Raw genomic sequence first — 24,257 nt, 5'->3', positions numbered from 1 at the left:
AAAGGAGGAGGGCATCTAACTGATATTTTATAAAAGAGAAAAATTAGTAGAAAGAGCATAAAGAATTATTTGAGAAGATGAGTCACAGGGAAAAGCAAAAAGCACAATAAAATATGACAAAATTTTGAAAGGTGTACCATCTGCTGTTAGCATGCTGCACTGTAACTGCTCTTCCTCCACACAAGCAGCCACCTGATGGGCCCTTATATGTGTAAGGTATCAGTTGTTCCCCTGAAAGGCTTATGCCAGAATTGAGACACATGATTCAATCTGAGACACACAGATAGGTCTAGGCCATGTTAACGAAGGCATTGTCCTTTACATATGTCCCATAATGCCAATAACTTACAACTTCAATTGGTTAAAAATATGACAGAGCATTATAATTTATTTATATTGTTTAAAATCTTATAAACCCTGCTAAGGTCTGTGTGTACATTACATGTATTTAAACTCTGTGTTGATTATTTGTTTTTGCTTCTTTCACATAACATTTCATAGTACATTTCTGTATATTAGTACTTCCTATACTTATAATTTTTTTTTATAGTTATGGTAGTTTTTCCTCTGTTTGGACCATTTGGGATGTTTAGTTTATCCTCATACATAGTGTAGCCATAAAAATCTTTGTGTCAACTTCTTGACTTTTCTTTTGCTTACTTCCTTGGAGTATGTCCCCAAAGTAGAATTTCCAGGGCAGGAAGCATGTTCAGTTTAATATCACTTATTATATGTTTCCAGAGTTCTTTCCAGAAAGATTTGGCTAAACTTACAGAGCTTTCAGCATTGTACCTGTTTCTCAATGTACCTGCCATCATTGTTTTAACTGTTATTTGTTTTTTGATGTTTTTATGTTTGTCATTTTTATTTCAATTTCACTTATTGCTAATCAGCCTACAAAATATACATATAAATGTGATTATTTACTCTGATTCTTATTTCCACTTATTAATTATACTCTGAGAGAATAAATATATCCTCACCCACCCACAGAGAAAAAAAAATATGACAGAGACTTGTGGGACTCAGCAAATGTAGCATAAAGTAACACAGCTCAAAGTGTATACTCACCAGAGAGCAGTAAAGCCACAGAACAAGAGAAGAAAGACCCCCTGGTGGTGGTCATCGCCTAAAGATCCTGTTTACTACATACCAACTGTTAAGTCACCTGCGGAGGAGGAATGGACTCCCACCCCAAATTTGGTTCAAATCTCAAGAGTGATGATTTGACACACACACCAATAAGGTGTGAAAAGGTTCATTACTCACACAATGAGGCTTTTAAAGGGAGCACTCCCAAGCAGGTCCAAAAGTGACTTAAGAGAGCAAGAAAAGGAAACTTGCTTGGGTTTTTTATGGTGGTTGGGATATGGGGCTAAGCTGACTGATAGAGTGCAACTTCCCACTAGTACCAAGGGAGAGAGCACCTAGACTTTCTTGTAAGTTTGCCCAGATGTGCGGCAGAAGGTGAAGACAGTGGTGAAGTTTAGAAGGTGTCAGCAGTCAAATACCAAAAATGAAGTCAGAATCTACTACAAGGTACATGATAAGATGTTCAAAATATTTTGTTATTAGAGAAACACAAATTAAAACAATAGTTAGAAATTAAAATCCATCAGATTAGCCACATTATGTGAAATTATTAAAAATATGGGCAGGGATGTGGAGAAACTGATGCCCTTGTATGTTCAGGGGATTGCAGACTAATACATCCAATCTAGAAAACAACATGTTTATACTTAGTTAAATAAAGTATTAGTATACTCAGTAATAAAACAATCCCACTACTCTTCCTCAAGAAATTCTCATTTCCTATAAGAATAGTTCATGAAGAAATTTATTACAGTACTAGTTGTAGTAGCTAGAAAGCTGGACAAGTAAATATGGTATATATACACACTATGAAATGTATGCGTCAATTAGAAGAAATGAACTAGAAAAACACATTGTAACATGAACCAATTTAGTTCTGAGAGAAAAAAATAAGAAACTGAGTAGGACATACAGCACAGTACCATTTCTATAAATTAAAATGACCAAGAATTTAAATTTTATAAATACCCCACAAATACAAGGATAGATTGCAAACATATCAAATATAATAGAGCAGTTGCCTCTGGGAAGAATAAAAACAAACAGGGAGTGAGGATTAAAAGGGATAAGTAAAGAAATAAAATAAAAATTTTTTTAAATTGTAAAATAGGGAATTCCCTGGCCGTCCAGTGGTTAGGACTCTGAGCTTCCACTGCAGGGGGGCACGGTTCGATCCTGGTCAGAGAACTAAGATCCTGCATGCTGCAGGGTGTGGCAAAAAAAAAAAAAGAAAAAAGTTATGAAAGAAATAAAATAAGAAGGGGAGCTTAAACAGAGTGATGAATATATTGACTACAAACTGAGGACTGCGATTTACTCGATTTCCTGCACACAAGGTACAGAAACTTTTTCTAAAATATCAAAATTAATAAATTAATCAGAAAGACCTAGTGAGTGTTGTGTTACACTAGCCAGGTAGGAAGAAAATGTCAGGAAGCATAATTACTAATATCACATACAATAAAAAGCTGTCCCCAATTGTAGGTAATGGTACCCTCAAAGTCAACAGTTGGAGGAGAGGCATGGGAGAAGATATAATAAGGCCATCTCTAGGTGACAATTCTGAAGCACTAAGGGAAAAGAAAAACAATGAAAAGAAATCAGCAGGAGTGTGACCCACAGTAATTTTTTTAAAAAGCAACTCTATGAGCCCCTGAATGTGTAAGAAAATGATTTAAGACCTTGATGGAGGTAAAAAGAATAAAAAAATGCTATAAAAAGGGAGGAAAAGCAAAAAGGCAGTATCTTAAATCCAACATACCAGTAGTTGTAGCACATCCCTCCTAAAAAGTCAAGCAAAGTGGGATGAAGAGAGTGGCATGGACATATATACACTAGCAAATGTAAAACAGATAGCTAGTGGGAAGCAGCCACATAGCACAGGAAGATCAGCTCAGTGCTTTGTGACCACCTAGAGGGGTGGAATAGGGAGGGTGGGAGGAAGACGAAGAGGGAGGAGATATGGGGATATATGTATATGTATAGCTGATTCACTTTGTTATAAAGCAGAAACTAACACACCATTGTAAAGCAATTATACTCCAATAAAGATGCTTTTTAAATTAATTAATTAATTTAATTAAATAGACAACCAGCAAGGACTTACTGAATAGCACAGGGAACTCTGCTAAAAAAAAAAAAAAAAGTCAAGCAACAAAGACACTGATATTGGAAGGGGCCTGAAGTGGGGATGGCATTTAGATGTCCAAGGGGCCAATATCAACTCTATCCATGCAGTTCCAAAAGTTCAGAATGTTGAGAAACATCATAACAATAGCACTTCAAAGTTGTCAGCCTCTGCCAGTACAACTGCAGTTCGATTGTGCTATCTCTTATGCTTTTTGTTCCCTACTCACCTAGATAGCTCTGGCTTGAGATTTCACCATCCAACATACATGGCTGTTCTCCCCGCTCCAAGTTGAAAATGACTTCTGGTTTGGGAACTTGACACCCTAATAACAGGAAATGATAAAATACTTGATTTCAGAGGTCATACAATGAAATATTCCATTTACTTTCCAGAAAAGTTCATGGGGAACAGAAGTATATTCATAATATTGTTAAGAACACAGGACAAAAAATAAGGACAAAACTATTACATACTTCAGATGTCCTGCAGTCTTTAAAAGTCCCACGTACCTCAGAAATCTCACAGATTTCAGAAATTCCACTGAGAAAGAAAATACACTCAATTAGGTACAGCCTTACCCAGCAGAGCTGTGCTTACCCACTGAGATCAAGTTGAAATAGTTTTCCAGCATTACATCCCTGTATAGACTTTTCTGAGCAAGGTCCAACTGTTGCCACTCCTCCCTGCTGAAGTCTACAGTTACATCCTTGAAAGACACTGATCCCTGGAAAAACACATGCTTATTCAATGTAAAGGATCAGGATTGCAGGACAGGAACAAGATATTTAGAAACTTATTTTTAATAATTTTTAACATGATATGACATATAAGATTCCGACTAAATACCTAAATTTTACATTATTATTTCAAGGAAAAAATAAATATTAAAAGTATCATGCCATTCTTTCTATGGTTCTGATAATATTCTGGAGTTGTATTTTGTTTTGTTTTTATCTGTGTGCTGGTTACAAAAGAATAAGCTGTGAAAACTCATCAAGCTGCATACATGATTTGTGCATTCTTTTCTATGTATGCCATATTTCATTAACACTTCACTTAGAATATATCTTCTGCTTTTCACTTTGCACTCATCAATCTACTAAGTCAATTCTTTCTTTAAAAAAGATGAATAAAATAGGCTTCTTTTTCCAATAAACTGTGTGGTATTGGTATAAGTATAGATGATAGAATTCAATGGAATGTAACCAAGAATCCAGAAATAAACCCTCATATTTAGGGTAAACTGATAATTCAACACAGGTGTCAAAACAATTTAAAAGGGGAAAAATAGTCTTTTCAACAAATGGTGCTAGGACAAGTGGACATCCACATGCAAAAAAATGAGGTTGGACTCCTACCTCATGCCATATTAAAAAAATAAACTCAAAATGGATCAAAAGACCTAAATGTTCTTAAGTTTTAGCTAAGAAGGGTATATCTTTGTGACATTGGATTTGGCAATGATTTCTTTTTTTTTTTAATAGATCTTTATTGGAGACTAATTGCTTCACAATACTGTATTAGTTTCTGTTGTAGTTTCTGTTGTACAACAAAGTGAATCAGCTATATGTATACATATATCCCCATATCCCCTCCCTCTTGAGCCTCCCTCCCACCCTCCCTATCCCACCCCTCTAGGTCATCACAAAGCACCCAGCTGACCTCCCTGTGCTATGCTGCTACTTCCCACTAGATAACTATTTTACATTTGGTAGCATATATATGTCAATGCTTAGATATAAAATCAAAAGCACAAGCAACCAAAGAAAAAAATACATAAATTGGACTTTATCAAAATTAAAAACTTTGTGTTTAAAAGGATACCATCAAGAAAGTGAAAACACAGGGAGAATTCTCTGGTGGTCCAGTGGTTAGGTCACTGCACTTCCACTGCAGGGGGCATGGGTTTGATCTCTGGTTGGGGAACTGAGATCTCACATGCCCTGTGGCGCAGCCAAAACAAACAAACAAATATATAAAAGGTGTACTTTTAAAAAAAGAGAGTGAAAAGACAACCCAAAGACTGAGAGAAAATGTTTGCAATTATATATCTGATAAGGTACTTGTGTATAGAATAATAAAGAACTCTTACAACTCAATAAAAAGATAAATGATCCAATTAAAAATGGATCAAGAATCTGAATATACATATCTCCAAAGAAGATATACAAATGGCCAAAAAAGCACATGAGAGGGTCTCAATATCTTTAGTCATAAGGGATATTGAAATTCAAATCAAAGAGATACCCCTTCAAATTCACTAAGATGATTATAATTTAAAAAATGCTGTTTGTGCCTATTTGTATTTTTATTATTTTGTAGCAAAATAATAAATGACATTAAAATTTTCATTCTGACATTTAAAAAACTACTTATATCATTAGTCATTAGTCATCAGAAAAATGCACCCATTAGGATGGCTATAATGAAAAAAAAAAAAGACACATAATAACAAGTGTTAGTGAGGAAGTGGAGAAACTGGAACCCTCATACAGTAAAGGTGGGAATGTAAAATGGTGCAGTCACTTTGTAAAACAGTCTGATACTTCCTCAAAAGGAATAATATGACCCAACGGTTCCACTTCTAGGTACATATCCAATAGAAATAAAAACACTTATCCACATGAAACTTGTATAGGAATGTTCATAGTAGCATTATTCTTAATAGTCAAAAATAAAACCAATGCAACGTCTGCCAACTAATGATGAATTTTAAAATGTGGTATATCCATACAAGAGATTATTCAGCCATAACAAGAAATGAAGTACTGATTTATGCTACAATATGGATGAATCTTGAAAATACTATGCTAAGTGAAAAAAGCCAGTCACAAAAGACCACATATTATATGATTCTATTTATATGAGATGTCCAGAACAGGCAAACCTATTGAGACAGAAAGAAGACTACTGGTTGCCCAGGGCTAGGGGGGAATGGAAGGATGTTGGGGGGGGGGGGTGTGACAGCTAAAAGGTATGAGTTGGAGTAGGGAGGGAAAGAAAGAAAATGTTCTAAAACTGTGAAAAAGGGTGCACAACTCCATGAATATACTAAAACCCACTGAATGCACACTTTAAATGGGCAATATATATGGTATGTGAAGGAGACCAGAACTCAAACACATGGCCAATCTTCCTCTCAGGACATCTGTCAAATTCTAGGGTTGTATGGGCAGAAGACTAAAAACTTAAGCAGAATAACCTCTGAAAAGCAAAGCAAAATTTTAGTAGTCTGGTAAGAAGACAGAGTTGGCATCTGTAAGGAGGAGGGTCCACAGAAGACAAACCAGGCTCTCAGCTGAAAATCTTAGATGGCCAGAGTGAACCAAAGGTAGACTATTATTAGGGCTTAAACTCAGCCTTGATTCAACATAACACTGTGCCTGACTGGATAAAGATGTTCATCTTCTACTCTATCTGCTCAGGGAAAGATGAATCCACTATTGAGAAAGATATCATAATCTAGATCTTCTACAATGCTTTATACATGTTTTGATACAATAAAAGAAATCCTATGCCTATCAGAAAACAGGGCCAAATATCCAAAACCAGAGGAAAAAAATTCAAAAGAAACAGTCCTACAGCACTTTGGAGTTAGAAGAAAAGATGGAGAATTTCATTAGAGAAAATGGGACTTATAATAAAGATATCAAATGAAAACAGAAAAATTCAGTGTCTAAAATTAAGAACTGAGAGAGGTTTAATAGCAGAATACAGAATTACTGAAATGGAAGACAAGCAAACAGAAAATATACAAACCAGACCACAGAGGTTTTTTTTAATAAAATAAACACAAGTGCATGTAACGTATCACATGTACAACACAGTGAAAAGGAATAACATATTGTAGTCTGAGAAGATAAAGAGGGAGAATATGAGGCAGAAGCAAAATTTGAAAAAGTAATGGTGAATGACAGCAACTCAAAGATTCATGAAGTTTCTCAAATCCCACTTTACAATACTGTAAATACTGACTATGCAAAAACAGTAACAGTAATATCTTGTGAAGTTTAAAATATGTGTAGAATTTAAATGCAGCAAATGGAATTAAGGTGTTTTAGTATCTACTGAGAAGGGGGCAAGGGAATAATGAGTTAAAAATGGATATTGTAATATCTAGGGAAACAAATGAAAGAATGTATAACAAGCAAGTTAACAAAATTAAAATTTTGACTAATCTAAAAGAAAGTCAAGAAAGGAATGTAAAAATAATATTAAACAGACAGTTCAAACATAAAACTAATAAAACTGGATATAGGACTTCCCTGGTGACATAGTGATTAAGAATCTGCCTGCCAATGCAGGGGACACGGGTTCGAGCTTTGGTCCAGGAAGATCCCACATACTGCGGAGCAACTAAGCCCTCACACTACAACTACTGAGCCCTCATGCCACAACTACTGAAGCCCGTGTGCCTAGAGCCCATGCTCCCCAACAAAGAAGCCACCACAATGAGAAGCCCGGGTACCACAACAAAGAGTAGCTCCCGCTCGCCACAACTAGAGAGAGCCCGTGCCCGGCAACAAAGACCCAACGCAGCCAAAATAATTAATTAATTAATTAATTTAAAAAGAAAGAAAGAAATAAAGAAAAAAAAACCTGGATATAAATTCAAGTATATCAGTAATTGCATTAAATATAAATAAATTAAACAATCAAATTAACAGCAAAGATTGAGACTTCCACTTCAAAAAAAAAAAAGTTAAATGCATTCCACCCTATTCATCCTGCTAAATACCTAGGTTTTTTTCTAAAAACCTAGAAATATATACAAGCATCTTTCCACACCCTTGACTTTCTCTCAAGAGCATACTTTCCTACAGTGAAACTAATTTTAGCATCTTTTGGAATCTTGATAGCCCCAAAATTTCCCAAAACATCAAATCTAGTTCCTTTTTGCTCAACAGTTCTTCCTTCAATCTGTCTCTTAACATTCATATTTTACTATAAGCAAGAAGAAGAAACCAGGCTAGATCTTCAACCTTTTGCTTGAAAATCTCCTCTGAGAAAAATACAAGTTCATCATTGACAAATCTGCTTTTCACATAACTACAGGACAAAATTCAGCTAAGCTTTCTGCCACTGTATAACAGAGATGTCCTTTTCCTCTAGTTTCCAGTAACATGTTCCTCATTTCCTTCTGAGTCTTTGGCAGCGGCACCATTAACACCCATATTTCTATCAATAGTCTGTTTATAATAATTGAAATATTCTCTAAAACAATATAGCTTTTTTCCTAGTGTGCTCCTCACTTCATTCTGAGTCCTCTAGCAGAGTTAACATTCATATTTCTATTATCAATCTGTTCGAGGAAATCTAGGCTCTTGCTATTATACTCTTCAAAATTTTTACAGTTTCTATTACCAAATTCCGAAGCCATTTGACATTTTTGGGTATTTGTTACAGCATCATTCCACTTCCAGGTACCAAAATCTGTAATGGTTTCCTATTGCTGCTGCAACAAATTGCCACAAACTTAAAACACAAATTTATTATCTTACAGTTCTGGAGGTCAGAAGTTGAAAATAGGTCTTACTGGGCTAAAATCAGTGTGTTGGATGCACTCCTTCTGGAGGCTTTAAGGAAGAATCCATTTCCTTGTCTTATATGACTTCTAAGAGGCTCGTGGTCCCTTCCTCTATCTTCAAAGCCAGCAGAGTAGCATCTTCAAATCTCCCCTTGACTCTGACCCTTCTGCCTCCCTCTTTCACTTATAAGGAACTGTGATTACACTGGGCCCTCCCAGATAACCCAAAATAATCACCCCATCTCAAAATCCTTAACTTAATCGCATCTTCAAAGTCCCTATTGTCATGTGAAGTAACATATTCACGGGTTTCAGGAATTAGGATGTGGATACCTTTGGGGGTTATTATTCTGCCTATCACACCCAGTAAGAAAAGATGGGATAGTAAAAGTAAAAAGAGTGGCTTAAAATTTCTGAGTAAAAATGACTTACAATCTAGAATTAGCTATGAAATTACTGAGGGTAAAATAAAAATATTTCCAGACATGCAAGGTCTCAAAAAATTTACTTTCCACACAATACTTTTTAGAGAGCTACTGGATAATATTCTCTAAAAATGAAAGCATAAATCAGGAAACAGCCAGAAAACAAGAGCTCCAATACTTGAGAGACATGAAAGGAATTCCTAGTATCATGTCAAAGGGAGACCCCCAAGTCAGTAGATGAGTATCAAATAGAGAGCAACTTCAAGCAGGTCAAAGACTCTAAGGGAAGCTTCTTTCAACAGCTGAAATAAATACCTATATTCTGGAGCCAAATTGCTTGGGTTTTAATTCTGGCTTCACCACTTACTAGCAGTGTGACCCAGGGCAAGTTACTTCTCTGTGGATCTGTTTCCTTCTCTGTAAAATGAGGATAATGATTATAGATACCTCAAAGGGGTTATGATTAAATCAGTTAATAGAGAATGTTTATAGTGCCTAGCATATAGTAAGCCTATATTAATGTTTGTGATTACTGTTATTATCTAATATATTTTAACATATTGAGAAGATATTTATATACCTGGGAAGAATGTGAAGTTGAATTAGTGATCCAAATATGTAAAATGAAACATGATTAAACCAAACAATAATAAATTCCAGGTAAAACAAAAAATAGTGCATAAAAGGTAAAATAAATGGTTCAGCTGTGAATATAATTAAAATAATCATATTAATAAATACAGCCTATTGATTTACCCAAAATTATGATATACCTATATTAGAAGGAGGGGAAGAAGAAATGTTCGTATAAGTGTTGAAGGCTTAAGTGTCTGAAAGAGAGTTAAATTCCTATTTTCCATTGTGCTAAGTCAGTAGAAACTGCCTAAAACTGAAAACCAAAAGGTACCAATATAAACATGTTATTTAGACATGGGAACATAAATACTAAAAAAATTAGTTCAATTGAGTTCAGAGTGATGTGATTACCTTTAAGAAGCTGCAATTTGAGGGATAAGAGAGCAGCTAACAGGTGGTTTGTTTTTTTTTTAAATGAAGCTTCAAAAAACTATTTGATTGAGTAAACATATCTATAACCTTAATGATATTCAAAATTAAATATTTACTTTTAAAAGTTAAAATGCAAAGAACAAACATGTAAAAAAATTGAAAAAAAAAAGACCATGCTTAATATATAAATAACTCCTCCTTTAAAAAAAAAATCAATGAACTGACTTCAACCCCTGGAAGAACAGAGTAGACGCACTTGTCCCTATTCACCCACTAAGTACCTCTAGTAACCATAGACATTATCCATAAAGCAAACATAAGAAGACTCAAAGCTTAAAGAAAAAAAAGCAAACTGTCTAGGGACCTCAGGAACCAAGGAACTACACAGCATGAGTTTCCTGAAGTCTATTGACTCATACAGCCCTGAGCAAGTACTAGAAAAGCCTACAACCCAGAAATACCAACAAAGGCACAACAAAAAAACTCACAGAAAAGTCTGCTCTCTCTAGCTAAAAGACCAGGAAAGGGGCAATCTAGAAACAGAAAACGTTTAGGCAAAACATGCTCCAGCCAAACATAATAAATAAACAGAAAACTCTGGGCCTGATCCCATGCCCATCAGCAAAGACCCAGTGGGTAGCTTAGATTCCCACTCTTACCTGGTTGAACAGAGGGGCCCCATCACACTCCAATGGAGTGGTATGGAAAAAGAAAAAAGCCAAGTGGAGTTTTGGGACTTTCATCCATGCATAGTAGTAATGAAAGAAAAAAATAGAACAATATCCCTCCTAAACATGATACAAAAATCCTTAAAAAATATACTAGCAAATACAAATATATAAAAAGAAGTGTATGTCATGACCAACTGGAAATTATTCAGAGGTTGCAAGCCTGCTCAATATGTGAAAATCAATCAATGTAATCTACGGCAGCAATAAGCTAAAAAGGAAAATCACCTGACCATGTCAACTGATGCAGAAAAAGCAACTGACAAAACTCAACATCCATTCACTCAAAACTTTGCCTCACAAGGTGGTCCTTGCACCAGCAGCACTAACATCCTGTGGGAATCCCAGTCCTATTAAATCAGAATCTGAAGTCATGTGCCAGTGTGAAACGCACTGCTTTGTAAGTCACTATAGAAAACCTGTTAGTGAACTTCTAACAGGGTTGTTAAAGACACTGTCCTATCTCCATTCATCTGAAGATCTATCAAAAATTTTCTCAAACATCAAAAACCAGGAAATAGTTACTATAGATGAAATAAATTACTTTTCAACAATATAAACCATGTATTTCACTTCCATCATTGCTATGTCTTTCAGGAAGATCAGAGACAATTTTACAGTTCAAAGTTCATAACTGTGTGAAGCCACACAACTCACATATACCTATAATCCAAGCTTGACTTGGAGTTGATAATCTCTACTTTCTCTGATCTTAGTTTTCATTTATTTATACTTACACATTTACTATATGGGTTAATAGATGCCTCCTAAAATCCACTAAAAAATAAAGAAAGCAACAAATAAATACATGAACAAATAAGAACTCACCAGGGACTTGGTCATTTCTGGTTCTTCTGGGAAAGGGGCAGAGATCTGAAAAAACAGATTGATAGAGGGACCGATGAGAGAAGGAAGTGTGTCAATGGCACACATGGACATATACATCATTTAGTGTCCATGCAACTGACCCAAAAACTTACTCCTAGAATTACATTATAAAAAAATCATCCTGTGTTGCACAAAGATTTAAATCCAGGAGTTTTACCACAGCTAATACCAAAAAAAAAAGTTTAGAAACATCTTGATAACAATAATTGTGGACAGCTTTAAATACTTTATAGGGCATAATATAGACATAATGTCATGTAAAATTAAACTACTGTAGAAAAATGTGTTAAAATGCTAAGTAAAAATATGTACCAAACAGTATGAGTCCATTTTCATTGAACAATATGTGTGTACATACACACATACATGAATGAATTCATGCACATAGAGAAAATTATCTGGAAGGAACTATATGTTAACAGATATAATATTTGGGTGATGGTAAAATTATAAGTAATTTGAATGTTTATATTTTTCTTATTTGCTAGTAAAAAGCAAAGTAACTTTTTAATGATTTTGCTCTGAGCTTCTGTGACCAGCCCCTCACAAGTAGTGAGAACATCCATAAGTAAGACCAAAAAAAGGGCGACTGCTAGCTTTTTCACTGTTCTTTGCTTACAGTTCTTTTTTGGGGGGGCCACACCCCGCGGCTTGCGGGATCTTAGCTACCAGAACAGGAATTGAACCAGGACCCAGCAGTGAAAGTGCTGAGTCCTAACCACTGAGCCACCAGGGAATTCCCGCTTCCCATTCTTAAAAGGGAACTGTCAATGGAAACTTTGTCTTAACTACAACATAGTAAGTGGATTTGGTTCTAGTTAATAAACCTTAAGACCTAAGTCACCTACTAACTGAAGCCACTGTTTTCTAATTTCTTTTGTGTGTGTGTGGTACGCGGGCCTCTCACTGTTGTGGCCTCTCCCGTTGCGGAGCACAGGCTCCGGATGCGCAGGCTCAGCCGCTCCGGGCCTAGCCGTTCTGCTACATGTGGGATCTTCCCGGACCGGGGCACGAACCCGTGTCCCCTACATCGGCAGGCGGACTCTCAACCACTGCGCCACCAGGGAAGCCCCTCTAATTTTTTTATTGAGTTTTCTAACATAAAGAGTTGAATTATTAGTACAAGAAATACACATATACCTTCCATCTAGTTTCAACAATTAGTATTTTGCCATATTTGTTTAATCTTTCTACATACACATATAGTTACATGTAAATGCATACATATATATGAGTATACTAGTGTATATAGGGTTTTTTTGGCTGAACCATTTGAAAGTTGCAGATGTCATGACACTTCATGCCTAAATTCATAACATCAATCTCCTAAAAGATTATTATCATGCCTGAGAAAATTATTAGCAATTCTATAACACTTTAATATTCAGCTCATATTCAAAATTCCCAATGACACCAGAAAAACCTTTTCTTGCTGTTTTGTTGAAAGCATGTTCCAATCGAGACTCATACATTGGGGACTGTGTCCCTTTTACCCTAGACCTATCCTCCCCATTATCTTTTTATGATGGACTTTTAACATTTTTGCTTCTAACATACACTTTCTAATATAAACAACATTTTGGTTACTTCTTTGCTAATTTTTTTGTGTGGTATAACTTATGTAAAGTACATTAATATTAAGTATACATCACTTTCCCCTATTTTTCACATCTGCCACCCAGATCAAGAGAGAGAACATTTCTAGCACCTTTGGAAAGTATTAGGGAATCAAACCGTTATTTTTGAAACTTGTCAAAAAGCAAAAGATTCAGTCAAGCATAACCAAACACTTCATGAAGGAATTTCTTTTTCTGCTTATATACTTATTCCAGCTACAAGTTGCCAACTAAAAATTGGCACTTGCCATCTGCCTCTACAAGGGTTAAGTCACTAGCCACTGCAGCTGCTGACCTTCAACACATCCTGAAAGGAGTTCAGGGTGGAGATCAGGAATGAGGCACTTGATGCTCTGGCAAAAACTGGCAGAACAGCCCTGCAGATAGTAAGATATTTTCAGGAGAATATTTTATGAGCCCAAATTCTTGCATCTCCTCATATCTAGAAAGGCATTAAAATCATTAACAGAGACATCTGCTCCTTGTGACTAGCAGCAACCTTCACAGGACTAGCAGCAAGACTTTGCCAAAATGTGTGCTTGACTGTACGTACCACCCCCTTCACCTGAATCATATATAATACTGACCCTCCCCGCTAGCTCTCAGAGCAGTTTCTCAGAGCTATATAAAACAGTCTCCTGGGCTATAGTCCTCATTTTGCCCCAAATAAGACAACTCTCAACTCTCACATTATGCATTTTTATAAGTCAACAAAGTAAAAGAATGGTAGAAATAGAAATGTCCATTTTGCACACATAATGAAATATGGATCTAAGAAACAATCATCAATGGCTGCTCACATCACAAAACAGATAACCAGACATTATGTGCCTCCTGATCAAGTATATCACATGGGAAGTAGTCTTGCTCCCCAAAAGACAAAAACAAAAAAAGGAATCTGAATCTGATCAAGCCTCTAAATCTTACCAATCCAATCCACATAAAATGATACTTTAAAATGTATTGTAATTTTTTAAGGTGTGATAATATCACCGTGGCTATTTTTATTAAAGGAATTTTACATATTGAAATATTTATGGATAAAATGACAAAATCTTTGAGATTTGCTTCAAAATAATCCAGCAGAAGAAAAGAAATATTGGAGGAAGGGATAGACGACAAATGACTGGGCATGAGTTGATAATTGTGAAAATTGATGGGTAATTGCGGCACGAGGGCTTCTCTCTAGTTGTGGCGTGGGGTTTTTCTCTTCTCTAGTTATGGCACACGGGCTCCAGAGCGCATGGGCTCTGTAGTTTGTGGCACATGGGCTCTCTAGTTGAGGCGTACAAGCTCAGTAGCTGTGGTGCACAGGCTTAGTTGACCCGTGGCATGTGGGATCCTAGTTCCCTGACCAGGGATTGAACCCGCATCCCCTGCATTGGAAGGCGAATTCTTTACCACTGGACCACCAGGGAAGTCCCCTAAATGAAGCTTCTTTATACTAGTTTCTCTACATTTGTATTTTTTAAATTTTCATAGGAAAAGTTTAAAAAGTCATTTTTTAGATAACATCAGCTGAAAAAAATGCACAACCTAAAAGGTGAGAATTATGTTTTATTCGGCGGAATTGCTGAGAACTTAAGCCCAGGAGGCAGCCTCTCAGATAGCTCTGAGAGACTGTTCCAAAAAGGTAAGGGAGGAGCCAGGATATATAGGAGTTTTTACAAAAAAAAAAAAAAAAAAAATTAGGTAGCTGGAACATGAAAAGATTACTGTTAAAGAAAATCCACTGTAATAGTCTATATGGGAAAAGAATCTAAAAAAAAGTGGATATATGCATAAGTATAACTGATTCACTTTGCTGTACACCTGAAACTAACACAACATTGTAAATCAACTATATCCAATAAAAATTTTTAAAAAAGAAAAGAAAAAGAAAATCCAGACATCTCAAGTTAATGAATTTAGCAGTTCTCTATGTATGGGAAGATTCGAGAGTCTGGGCTCATTAAATCATGGCTTTGATATGCACCTTAAATATCTAGGGCCAGTATCCTGGGTTTTTTCCATACTGAATCCCCTCAGGGTGCACAGTGGGGGCGAGTGCAGTGGCTGATGGATTGTTGACCACAACTTCCTTTGTTTACTGATACAGCAGATGACAACTTTCTTTGTCCAAAATAATCAGAGAACTCTGACTATAGATTGAATAGCAGATGATATTAAGGAGCTACTGTAACTTTTGTTAGGTGAGTAATGGCCTGGGGGTTATGTGGGAGAAAAAAGTCCACATCAGTTGGATTTGCATGCTAAAGTATTTGTGGGTGAAATGACATGGTATCCAAGATTTGTTTTAAGATATTCTAACTAGAACAAAGCAAGTGAGAAGAGATAGGTGAAACAACACTGGCAAATAGTTGATAATTATTGAGACTGGGTGATGAGGGCATTTGTAGGTTCATTATAACATTTTCTCTACTTTCCTGTATGTTTGAAATTTTCTATAATAAAAACTTAAAAAAATAAATCCTCTCCCACTACAGGGAACAGCCTTTGAGTACATGACATGGGCCATGCATTGTTCACATTGCAAAGGATCATGCTTTGTTTCAGCAAGTCCACCTCTGAGAAGATTCGTGCTTCTGGGCTTCCCCCTCCCCACTCACAGGAACTGTCATATTCCTGCCAAGCCAGGATTTGAACTGGATATGGGATCTATGAGACAAGCTCTTTTTGGCTGGCATGTTCACAATGAGCTTCACCTCTGTTTCCTTAGAACTCCAGTCTTCCCAGGAGCCCTAAGTTGAGTGAGGGTCCAAAGACTGCCAGTGATTATCGGGCCAAGTTGGGCTGGAGTCTGAAAAAATGATCCTGAAGGTTCAACTAAGTGGTCTGACCTCAGGGCTCTGTGGAAACACAAAGGGATCCTGACAGAGAGAGTGCCACTCAGTGACAGCCTCTCAGCTGTCCTCGCAAGAGTGCATCAAACAGTATGGAACAGGGTGGCACAGGGGAAATATATGAGGTGTGGAGCCAAATCAATGTACATTTGAATCCCAGGTCTTCCATCTTCTAGCTGTGACCATCTGAAGAACTTACTTCAGTCTCAGTTTCCTCATCCTTATACTTTTAAGATAAACCAATTTTATAATACTTAAAAAGCACTCAGTCCATGTGTGGCACATACCTGCTTGTTATATATTAATTACTGCTATTATTACAAGATCAGTAATCCACATAGAATGCAATTACTGTATCAAACATTATCTGACTTCACCAGCCCCTCAAGTCATCACCAACCCTGACACTCAATTCCTCACTCCCACTCCTCAATCTGCTTACTACAACTGTCAACTGCTGCACACTGACCTCACCCCAGCAGCCATTACTCACACATCAGAATCACTGGTTCCCTTGTCCTGCTTCCCACAGGCCGCAATTGAGGCAGAAGATAGATGGGTTCCAGGCTAGACATTTACAACCATCCTCTGTTTATATTTCTTGAGGCAAGAAATAGATGGGCTCCAGGTTAGACATTTACAGCCAGCTTCCTGTTTACACTTCCAGATAGAAAGAACACAGGAACAGGGTAAACAGCTGCACTTTGCCTCCAGTGGACACTTTAAGATAACAGTAATGGCAGGGGCAGACAGGAGCTGAGTCCTGCCCAGATAAACGATGAAGAGACCACATATTTCTCATGTTTGAGGTCAAGGAGACCTCCCCAACTACACATGCATAGAAAGGCTCCTCAGGGGTCAAAAAAGGGAGGGGGTGCCACCCCATAATAGGTGGTGTCAACCTTCCCACAGGCTTCTGCACTGGAATCCATCTTGGCAAAAAGATGTGCATACATGTGAGGGAGGGACCTAGGATAGGTCAGGTGTGGAAAAAGAAGTGAGATAACTGATTAAAGATAAGCAAAGACCCAGACGAAATGCCTTATATAAATGATTTAACCACCTCTTCACTTCACTCCTCCTCCTTAGGGAGGATGCCCATACTCTTTCTCTCCGGGTGTGTGTCTCTGCCTTGCTTCTGTCTTAACTACACAAACTGTTTCTCTATGTCTCTCCCACATGTTGTACTGTGTCTCTAATAATAAACTTTGTACCTGTGTTTACGGTTTCTGCCTCCTTGAAACATTCTTGCTTTCAAACGGGGCAAGAGCCAGGGAAACTTTGCCCTTGCTGGTCTAGGGGCTAGGATTCTTGGTTTTCAGCCAGGCTACCCAGGTCCAATTCTTGGGCATGGAACTAAGATCTCGCTTCAAGCCACCATTCACTGCTCTCTCCACGAGATCACAATCACTCATTCTACAGTCCCTGATCACAGAACCTCCAACATCTCTATCTCATGGTCCTGGTTCTACATCAATCACACCCTGAAAAGGAAAAACTCCTCCTGTGTATTTTTCCTCTATTCTCAACACTTCTGGCCACCAAATGTGTGTGTGTGTGTGTGTGTGTGTGTGTGTGTGTGTGTGTGTGTTGTGTGTGTTGGGAGGAGGGGGCCGCAAACCAAGCAATTCTACAACACCAGCTGGGTGTTCTACAATTTAACTCAGTTCTGACACCATCTACTTAAGAATTAGAACTAGATCACACAGGTTAAGGGCTTAGTCCTACGAGACTGTTCCCACCCCAACTTCAGGTGCCAATCACAAGTTCAGGTTGTTACTTGTGCTCTGACCAACCGGTTATAATCAGAGGTTCCCACGACCTCCTCCTCAGTCTCCATTAATTTGCTAGAGCAGCTCATAGAACTCAAGAAAATATTTTACTTATTAGATTACCAATTTATTATAAAAGAATATAACTCAGAAACAGCCAGGTAGAATAGAAGAGATGGTTATGGCAAGATACGTCGGAAGCAGTGCATCTCTCTCCCAGAATCTCAACATGTTCAATCCAGAAACTCTCCAAACCCCACACTTCTGGGTTTTTATGGAGGCTTCACAATGTACAAATGATTGATTAAATAACTGGCCATTGGCAACTGATTCAACCTCCAGCCAGAGAATGGGTTTCAAGTTCTAAAATGCTAATAATTTGCTTGGTTCCCCTGGCAACCAGCCCCCATCCAGCAATTCACTAGGGCCTTTCCAAACATCACTTCAGGTGTGGTTGAAAGGAACGTTTTATAGCAAAAAAAAACCCCACTAATTTCACCCTAGCCCTTTGATGCTATTTCAAGACACAGGAACAAAAGAAGCCCCTATAGCCCTTATCACTTAGGAAATAATAAAGGTGTTAGGAGCTATGTGCTGGGAACTGTGGATGAAAACCAAAATATATATTTCTTATTATATCACAATACCACATGTACCAATAACTGGCCTCCACACTGTTATCACTACTGTCGACTGAAAAAAAATGCACAGCCTAAAAGGTGAGGATTATTATTTATTCAGCAGACTCACTGAGGACTTAAGCCAGGATACAGCCCCTCAGATAGCTCTGAGGGACTGTTCCAAAGAGGTAAGGGAGGAGCCAGAATATATATGAGTTTTTGCAAAACAAAACAAAACCAAAACCATCTAATTGGAACATCAAAAGATTACTGTCAATTAAAGAAAATCCAGACATCTCAAGTTAATAAATTTAGCACTTTCCTATATATGGGAGATGCAAGAGTCTGGGCTCACTGAAATCATTCCTTTGACATGCATCAAACTATCTAGGGCCAATATCCTGCTTTTCCCCATTCTGGATTCCCCTCAGGATGCACAGTGGGGGGTGGCTGCAGTGGCTGATGGCTTGATAGCCACACCATACTTTGTTTACTGAAATGGCAGGCAGTGTTCTTTGTCCACACTACCCACAATGCATCTCCATCAGTGATCCCAAGACTCCAATTCCAGACATACCTGTGATGGACTCTGAGAAATCACCCAAGGACTCCTACCACTATCCACACCACTCACTAGGCCTACACCATTAGCCTTTCCAACAAATTTACACACAAACACACACACCAGTTGGAGCTCAATCAGTGAACAAATCTAGGAATATTCTTGAATTTTAAAGGTAAACTTTAAAATCTAAAACACATCTAAATCATGTGTGAAAGAACAGATTATTTACAGAAAAAGAATTAAGAAAATCAAGATGCCCCATCTGCAGTAATGAAAGCTAACTGACATCAGAAGTAGCATCTAAAGGACCATTTCTGTTAGGGTCAAAGACATTTTCAGAAATAAAAGCACTTGAAGAATATCTCTTATCATTACCTGAGGAAAATACCCACAAAAAGTATTCCAAACAAATGTAAAATAAATCAGATGAGAAACAGCAAATAGAAAAATTGTTCAGCAATAATTTTTGCAAGAGATATGTAATTATTTAAAAAGATGATTATGTGATAAGGAGGCCATTAAACAGAAAATTAATAATACTATCCTATGACAAAACATTTTTAACTATCTCAGGAAAAAAACAGGAGTTATCTGGGGTGTAGAATGGAAACAATGAACAGAAATTTCATCAATCCAATAAAAGTATGAAAAAGGAAAAGAAAATGAGTTAAAATAAATAGTAAACATTAAAACAGAAGGTATAAAAATCAGGTAAATCATTATTACACTAAACTGAAAAGGTAAAATTATCCTATTGACAAACAAAGACTAGGTTATAGGTTGGATTTAAGAAAACTAAAATGTATCTATTATAAGTAGTTAACCTAAACAATGAGACAAATAGAAATATAAAATAAAGACCTGGGCAAAGATAAATCATCCAAATGAAATGAAAGTGAAAACAAGGATAGCAATATAAATACCAAAGTGAAATTCAAAATTGAAATTGCTTTTTGCTGAAAAGAGGGATCCTGTAATAATAGCATCCAATAAATGAAAAAAAATGATACAAAATGCATTAACCATTAGGTTTATGTGTGTCTCTCCCCCAAACACACACAAATAAAGCTAGCAAAAAAAGCATATAAAACTACAAAGTGAATTATTAGTGAGAGATTATTTTTATATCTTTTTCAGAATATGATGAATCAAGTAGACCAAAAATAGGAAAGAAAAAAACTTGAAAAATACTAACAGGCTATATTTAATATACATTAAAAGAAGCTTGTACCACACAAACAGAAAATATACTTTCTCCTATAGCCATTGAACAAAGTTCAATGTAACTTGTGTAACTTGTCTTCAAGGAAAATCTTGACAAATTTTTAAAAGTTGAGACTTTGTAGTCTACAGTTTATGACAATATAATAAAATTTAAAATAAACAAAACATATCAATAATTTGGGAATGAAGAAACTCCAATAACTCAAGATCAAAGTGGAACATCAAACTGAACTTATACATTTCAAAGATAAAGATGTATATAAAAGAAACTTTATACCCCTAAACGTATCCAGTATAAAACTGGGAAAATAAGGGAAAGAATGGCAATTTACATAAAATGGAGATAAAAGGGAAACTATCTAAAAATAAAAAGATAAAATTAATATAAAAACAGAAGAGAGCATAAACACAATCGGTACTTCAAAATGACCAATAAAGTAAACCTTGAGATGATTGATAATAAAAAAGGGAAAGAAAAATGATACATAAATATTAGGAATGACACAGTAGCTACTAACCTGGATATGGAAGGGATCAAAAAGTCTCTAGCAAAGTGTACCATGATAACAATAAAGAAAATTTTCACATACAGAGGTATGGGGAAGTCATTCTGGCTTATACATGGTTCTGCCTGAACTTGTGTGAACACACACAGCACATCTGCTTTAACCATTAAAGTAAAGAAGTCTGTTTCGAAGATAAAAATAAATAACTCCCTTCACATGGCATCCCCTTCCTAGACACCAAGGTCCTGCTCTCTCACTTTACATGTACTAAATCTGGTGCTCTTAAAACCTTGAAGGAATATATCCCTGTCATGTTCGATGTATGATTTTTGTTCTGATAAAGTATAAGACTATGCTAAAAATCATGCTTCAACCCAGAGGTTCCTCAGAGCCTTCTGAGACGCTATCTCCTGCGCTACAGTCCTCAGTTTGGCTCAAATAAAACTCTTTTCTACTCCTGTTATGATTATTTATTATTTCCATCGACAACTTTTAAAATATCAGAAATAGAAACAAACCAGTAAGCAGAAAAAAAGAGAGGTAATCAATTAAGATCTAGCATCCTTCCCCCTCAGAGCCTTCATTACTCAGGCCCCCACAGTTATCCTCCCCACTCCCCACAGACTCCGGGAATCCGTCCACAGATCCAACATCAAAGATCCCACAGACCCCATCACTCCGCCTGGGAATCCACCATCATAGACCCCATCACTCCCACCCCATGTCTCCGCGGATCCACCATTAAAGACCCCACTATCAATCCGCCGGGAAGCCACCATCAAGATCACACCGACCCCTATTATTCCATCCACTGACCGCCTCCATCACTGACCCGATTGTTCTTCATGGACATCAGAGACACCTCTTCACTCAGCCCTCGGAAACTCCCTGCACTCACCAGCCCCTCACCCACGCTCTTTCAAGACAGTGGTCATTTAATCACTGGAACGACAACAGCACCCGCTTCCTTTTTTTGGATCCCTCCCTGTCCTTGCGGAATTCCTTAGGCGCCTCCTGGGTGTGCGCATGCTCAGTAGCGACTTCTTTGCCAAAACTTGCCAGTATCCAACATGGCGCTCCGCTGAACCCCGCCCCTCTCTAAATGTCTTAAATTTGAAGTCATTATGGCGGCGCCCCTGTAGTCACTCAGGCCTGTGGGCGGCCATGTTGAAGTGACGTAGACTTGTGTGTAGTTAAGAGTTGTCAGGAGGAAAGGTGGACCAGAGGTATGTATACTGGAATTAAGCCAGGAACAACCCAGAGCTCTGGGTGACCAGAGTCGGTCACTCCAAGCAGCCCCAGGCCTTTCCCCAACTCCTGTGGCTTCAAACACCATCAAACAATAATATCTAATCAGCAATTATTAAACACTCCGCCCCCAAACAGTAGAATAAACATTCTATGCAAGCACCTATGGAGCATTTACCAAGGGATACCATAAGCTGGACTGTAAAACAAATCTTATCAAATTTAATAGAACTGAAATCTTAGAGAGTATTGATGGAAATAATAAGTAAACAATCTAAGATAGGAATATAAAAGAGTTTTATTTGAGCCAAACTGAGAACTGTAGCCCAGGAGAGAGCTTCTCAGATAGCTCTGAGGAACCACTCCCCTGAAGCATGGTTTTTAGCACAAGCTTAAACCTTATCAGAACAAAGAGCATACATCAAACATGACAGGGGTATATTCCTTCAAGCTTTCAAAAGAGACAGATTTATTACATATACAGTGAGACAGCAAGACTCTGGTGTCTGGAAAGGGAACTTTATCTTTGAGGGAGTGTTAACATTGGAAGCTATAGGAAGGGAGTTATTTATCCTTACCTTTGAAACAGACATTCTTTACCTTAATGGTTAAAGCAGATGCACTGTGTGTACTTGACAGGCCAGGAGTCAGGCTGCTTTAGTTCACCCAAAGTTCAGGCTGAACCATGTATAAGCCAAAATGACTTCTCCATACCTCAGTATGTGAAAATTTTCTCCATCAAGAGTATGTTCTCTGAACACAATAGAATCAAACAAGAAACCAATAACAGAAAGACAATGGGAAATTAACACTTGTAAATTAAACAACACAATTCTAAATAATCCATGGGTCAAAAGAGAAGACTCAAGGAAAATTTTTTTTTTTTTTTTTTTTTTTTTTTTGCGGTATGCGGGCCTCTCACTGTTGTGGCCTCTCCCGTTGCGGAGCACAGGCTCTGACGTGCAGGCCCAGCAGTCATGGCTCACGGGCCCAGCCGCTCCGCGGCATGTGGGATCCTCCTGGACCGGGGCAAGAGCCTGTGTCCCCTGCATTGGCAGGCAGACTCTCAACCACTGCAACACCAGGGAAGCCCTCAAGGAAATTTTTAAAATATATTGAAATGAATGAAAGTGGAAACGAAATGTATCAAAATTTGTAGTTGACAAGTAAAGTAGTGGTGAGAGGAATTTTATACTGCTAAATGTTTACATTAGAGAAGAAGAAAATTCTCAAATCAATAACCTAAGTTCCCACATTAATAAACTAGAAGAGGAAGAGCAAAAAAAACAAAAACAAAAACAAAAACAAAAAAACAAGAAGGAAGTAAATAATAAAAATATGAGCAAAAAACAATAAAATTGAAAAAAGAATAAACAATACAGAAAACAAAACAATAAGCTAGTTCCATGGGAAGTGTGATAAAATCGACAAGCCTCTAGAGGAGACATAAGTTACCAAAAACAAGAATGAAATGTAAGATACCACTGTAGATCCTACAGATAACAAAAGAATAAAAAGAGAATACCAATAGAACTATCATATGACCCAGCAATCCCACTACTGGGCATATACCCTAAGAAAACCATAATTCAAAAAGAGTCATGTACCACAATGTTCATTGCAGCTCTATTTACAGTAGCCAGGACATGGAAGCAACCTAAGTGTCCATTGACAGATGAATGGATAAAGAAGATGTGGCACGTATATACAATGGACTATTAGCCATAAAAAGAAACGAAATTGAGTTATTTGTAGTGAGGTGGATGGACCTAGAGTTTGTCATACAGAGTGAAGTAAGTCAGAAAGAGAAAAACAAATGCCGTATGCTAACACATATATATGGAATCTAAAAAAAAAAAAAAAAGGTCATGAAGAACTTAGGGGCAGGATGGGAATAAAGACACAGACTTATTAGAAAATGGACTTGAGGACACGGGGAAGGGGAAGGGAAGCTGGGACAAAGTGAGAGAGTGGCATGGACATATATACAGTACCAAATGTAAAATCGATAGCTAGTGGGAAGCAGCTACGTAGCACAGGGAGATCAGCTTTGTGCTTTGTGAC

The 24,257-nt window shown here is 37.3% G+C and overlaps 1 protein-coding gene across 5 annotated transcripts in view; it reads right to left on the bottom strand.

Annotated features, from left to right (window-relative positions):
* The window catches only part of ZNF484 (zinc finger protein 484), a 35,220-nt gene extending 13,248 nt beyond the window's left edge, over window positions 1-21,972 (bottom strand). Inside the window, exons 1-4 of one of the 5 annotated variants that reach the window (XM_030847272.2) lie at window positions 21,844-21,972; window positions 11,740-11,784; window positions 3,821-3,947; window positions 3,450-3,545 (exon numbers count right to left, since the gene is read on the bottom strand). In XM_030847272.2, coding sequence (XP_030703132.1) covers window positions 3,450-3,545; window positions 3,821-3,947; window positions 11,740-11,754 — 238 coding nt within the window. In that variant the 5' untranslated portion in view covers window positions 11,755-11,784; window positions 21,844-21,972. Of the gene's footprint in view, window positions 1-3,449; window positions 3,546-3,732; window positions 3,764-3,820; window positions 3,948-11,739; window positions 11,785-16,751; window positions 16,791-21,777 lie in introns of those variants that run through there. The other 4 variants (XM_030847270.2, XM_030847278.2, XM_060301190.1 and 1 more) reach the window with 4 other exon arrangements.
* Between the last annotated feature and the right edge of the window lie 2,285 nt (window positions 21,973-24,257).

The sequence above is a fragment of the Globicephala melas genome, chromosome 6 (genome assembly GCF_963455315.2).
Source record: "Globicephala melas chromosome 6, mGloMel1.2, whole genome shotgun sequence".
NCBI lineage: Eukaryota > Metazoa > Chordata > Mammalia > Artiodactyla > Delphinidae > Globicephala > Globicephala melas.
The sequence above is the reverse complement of the archived record's forward strand: the minus strand, read 5'-3'. Positions and strand labels throughout refer to the sequence as shown.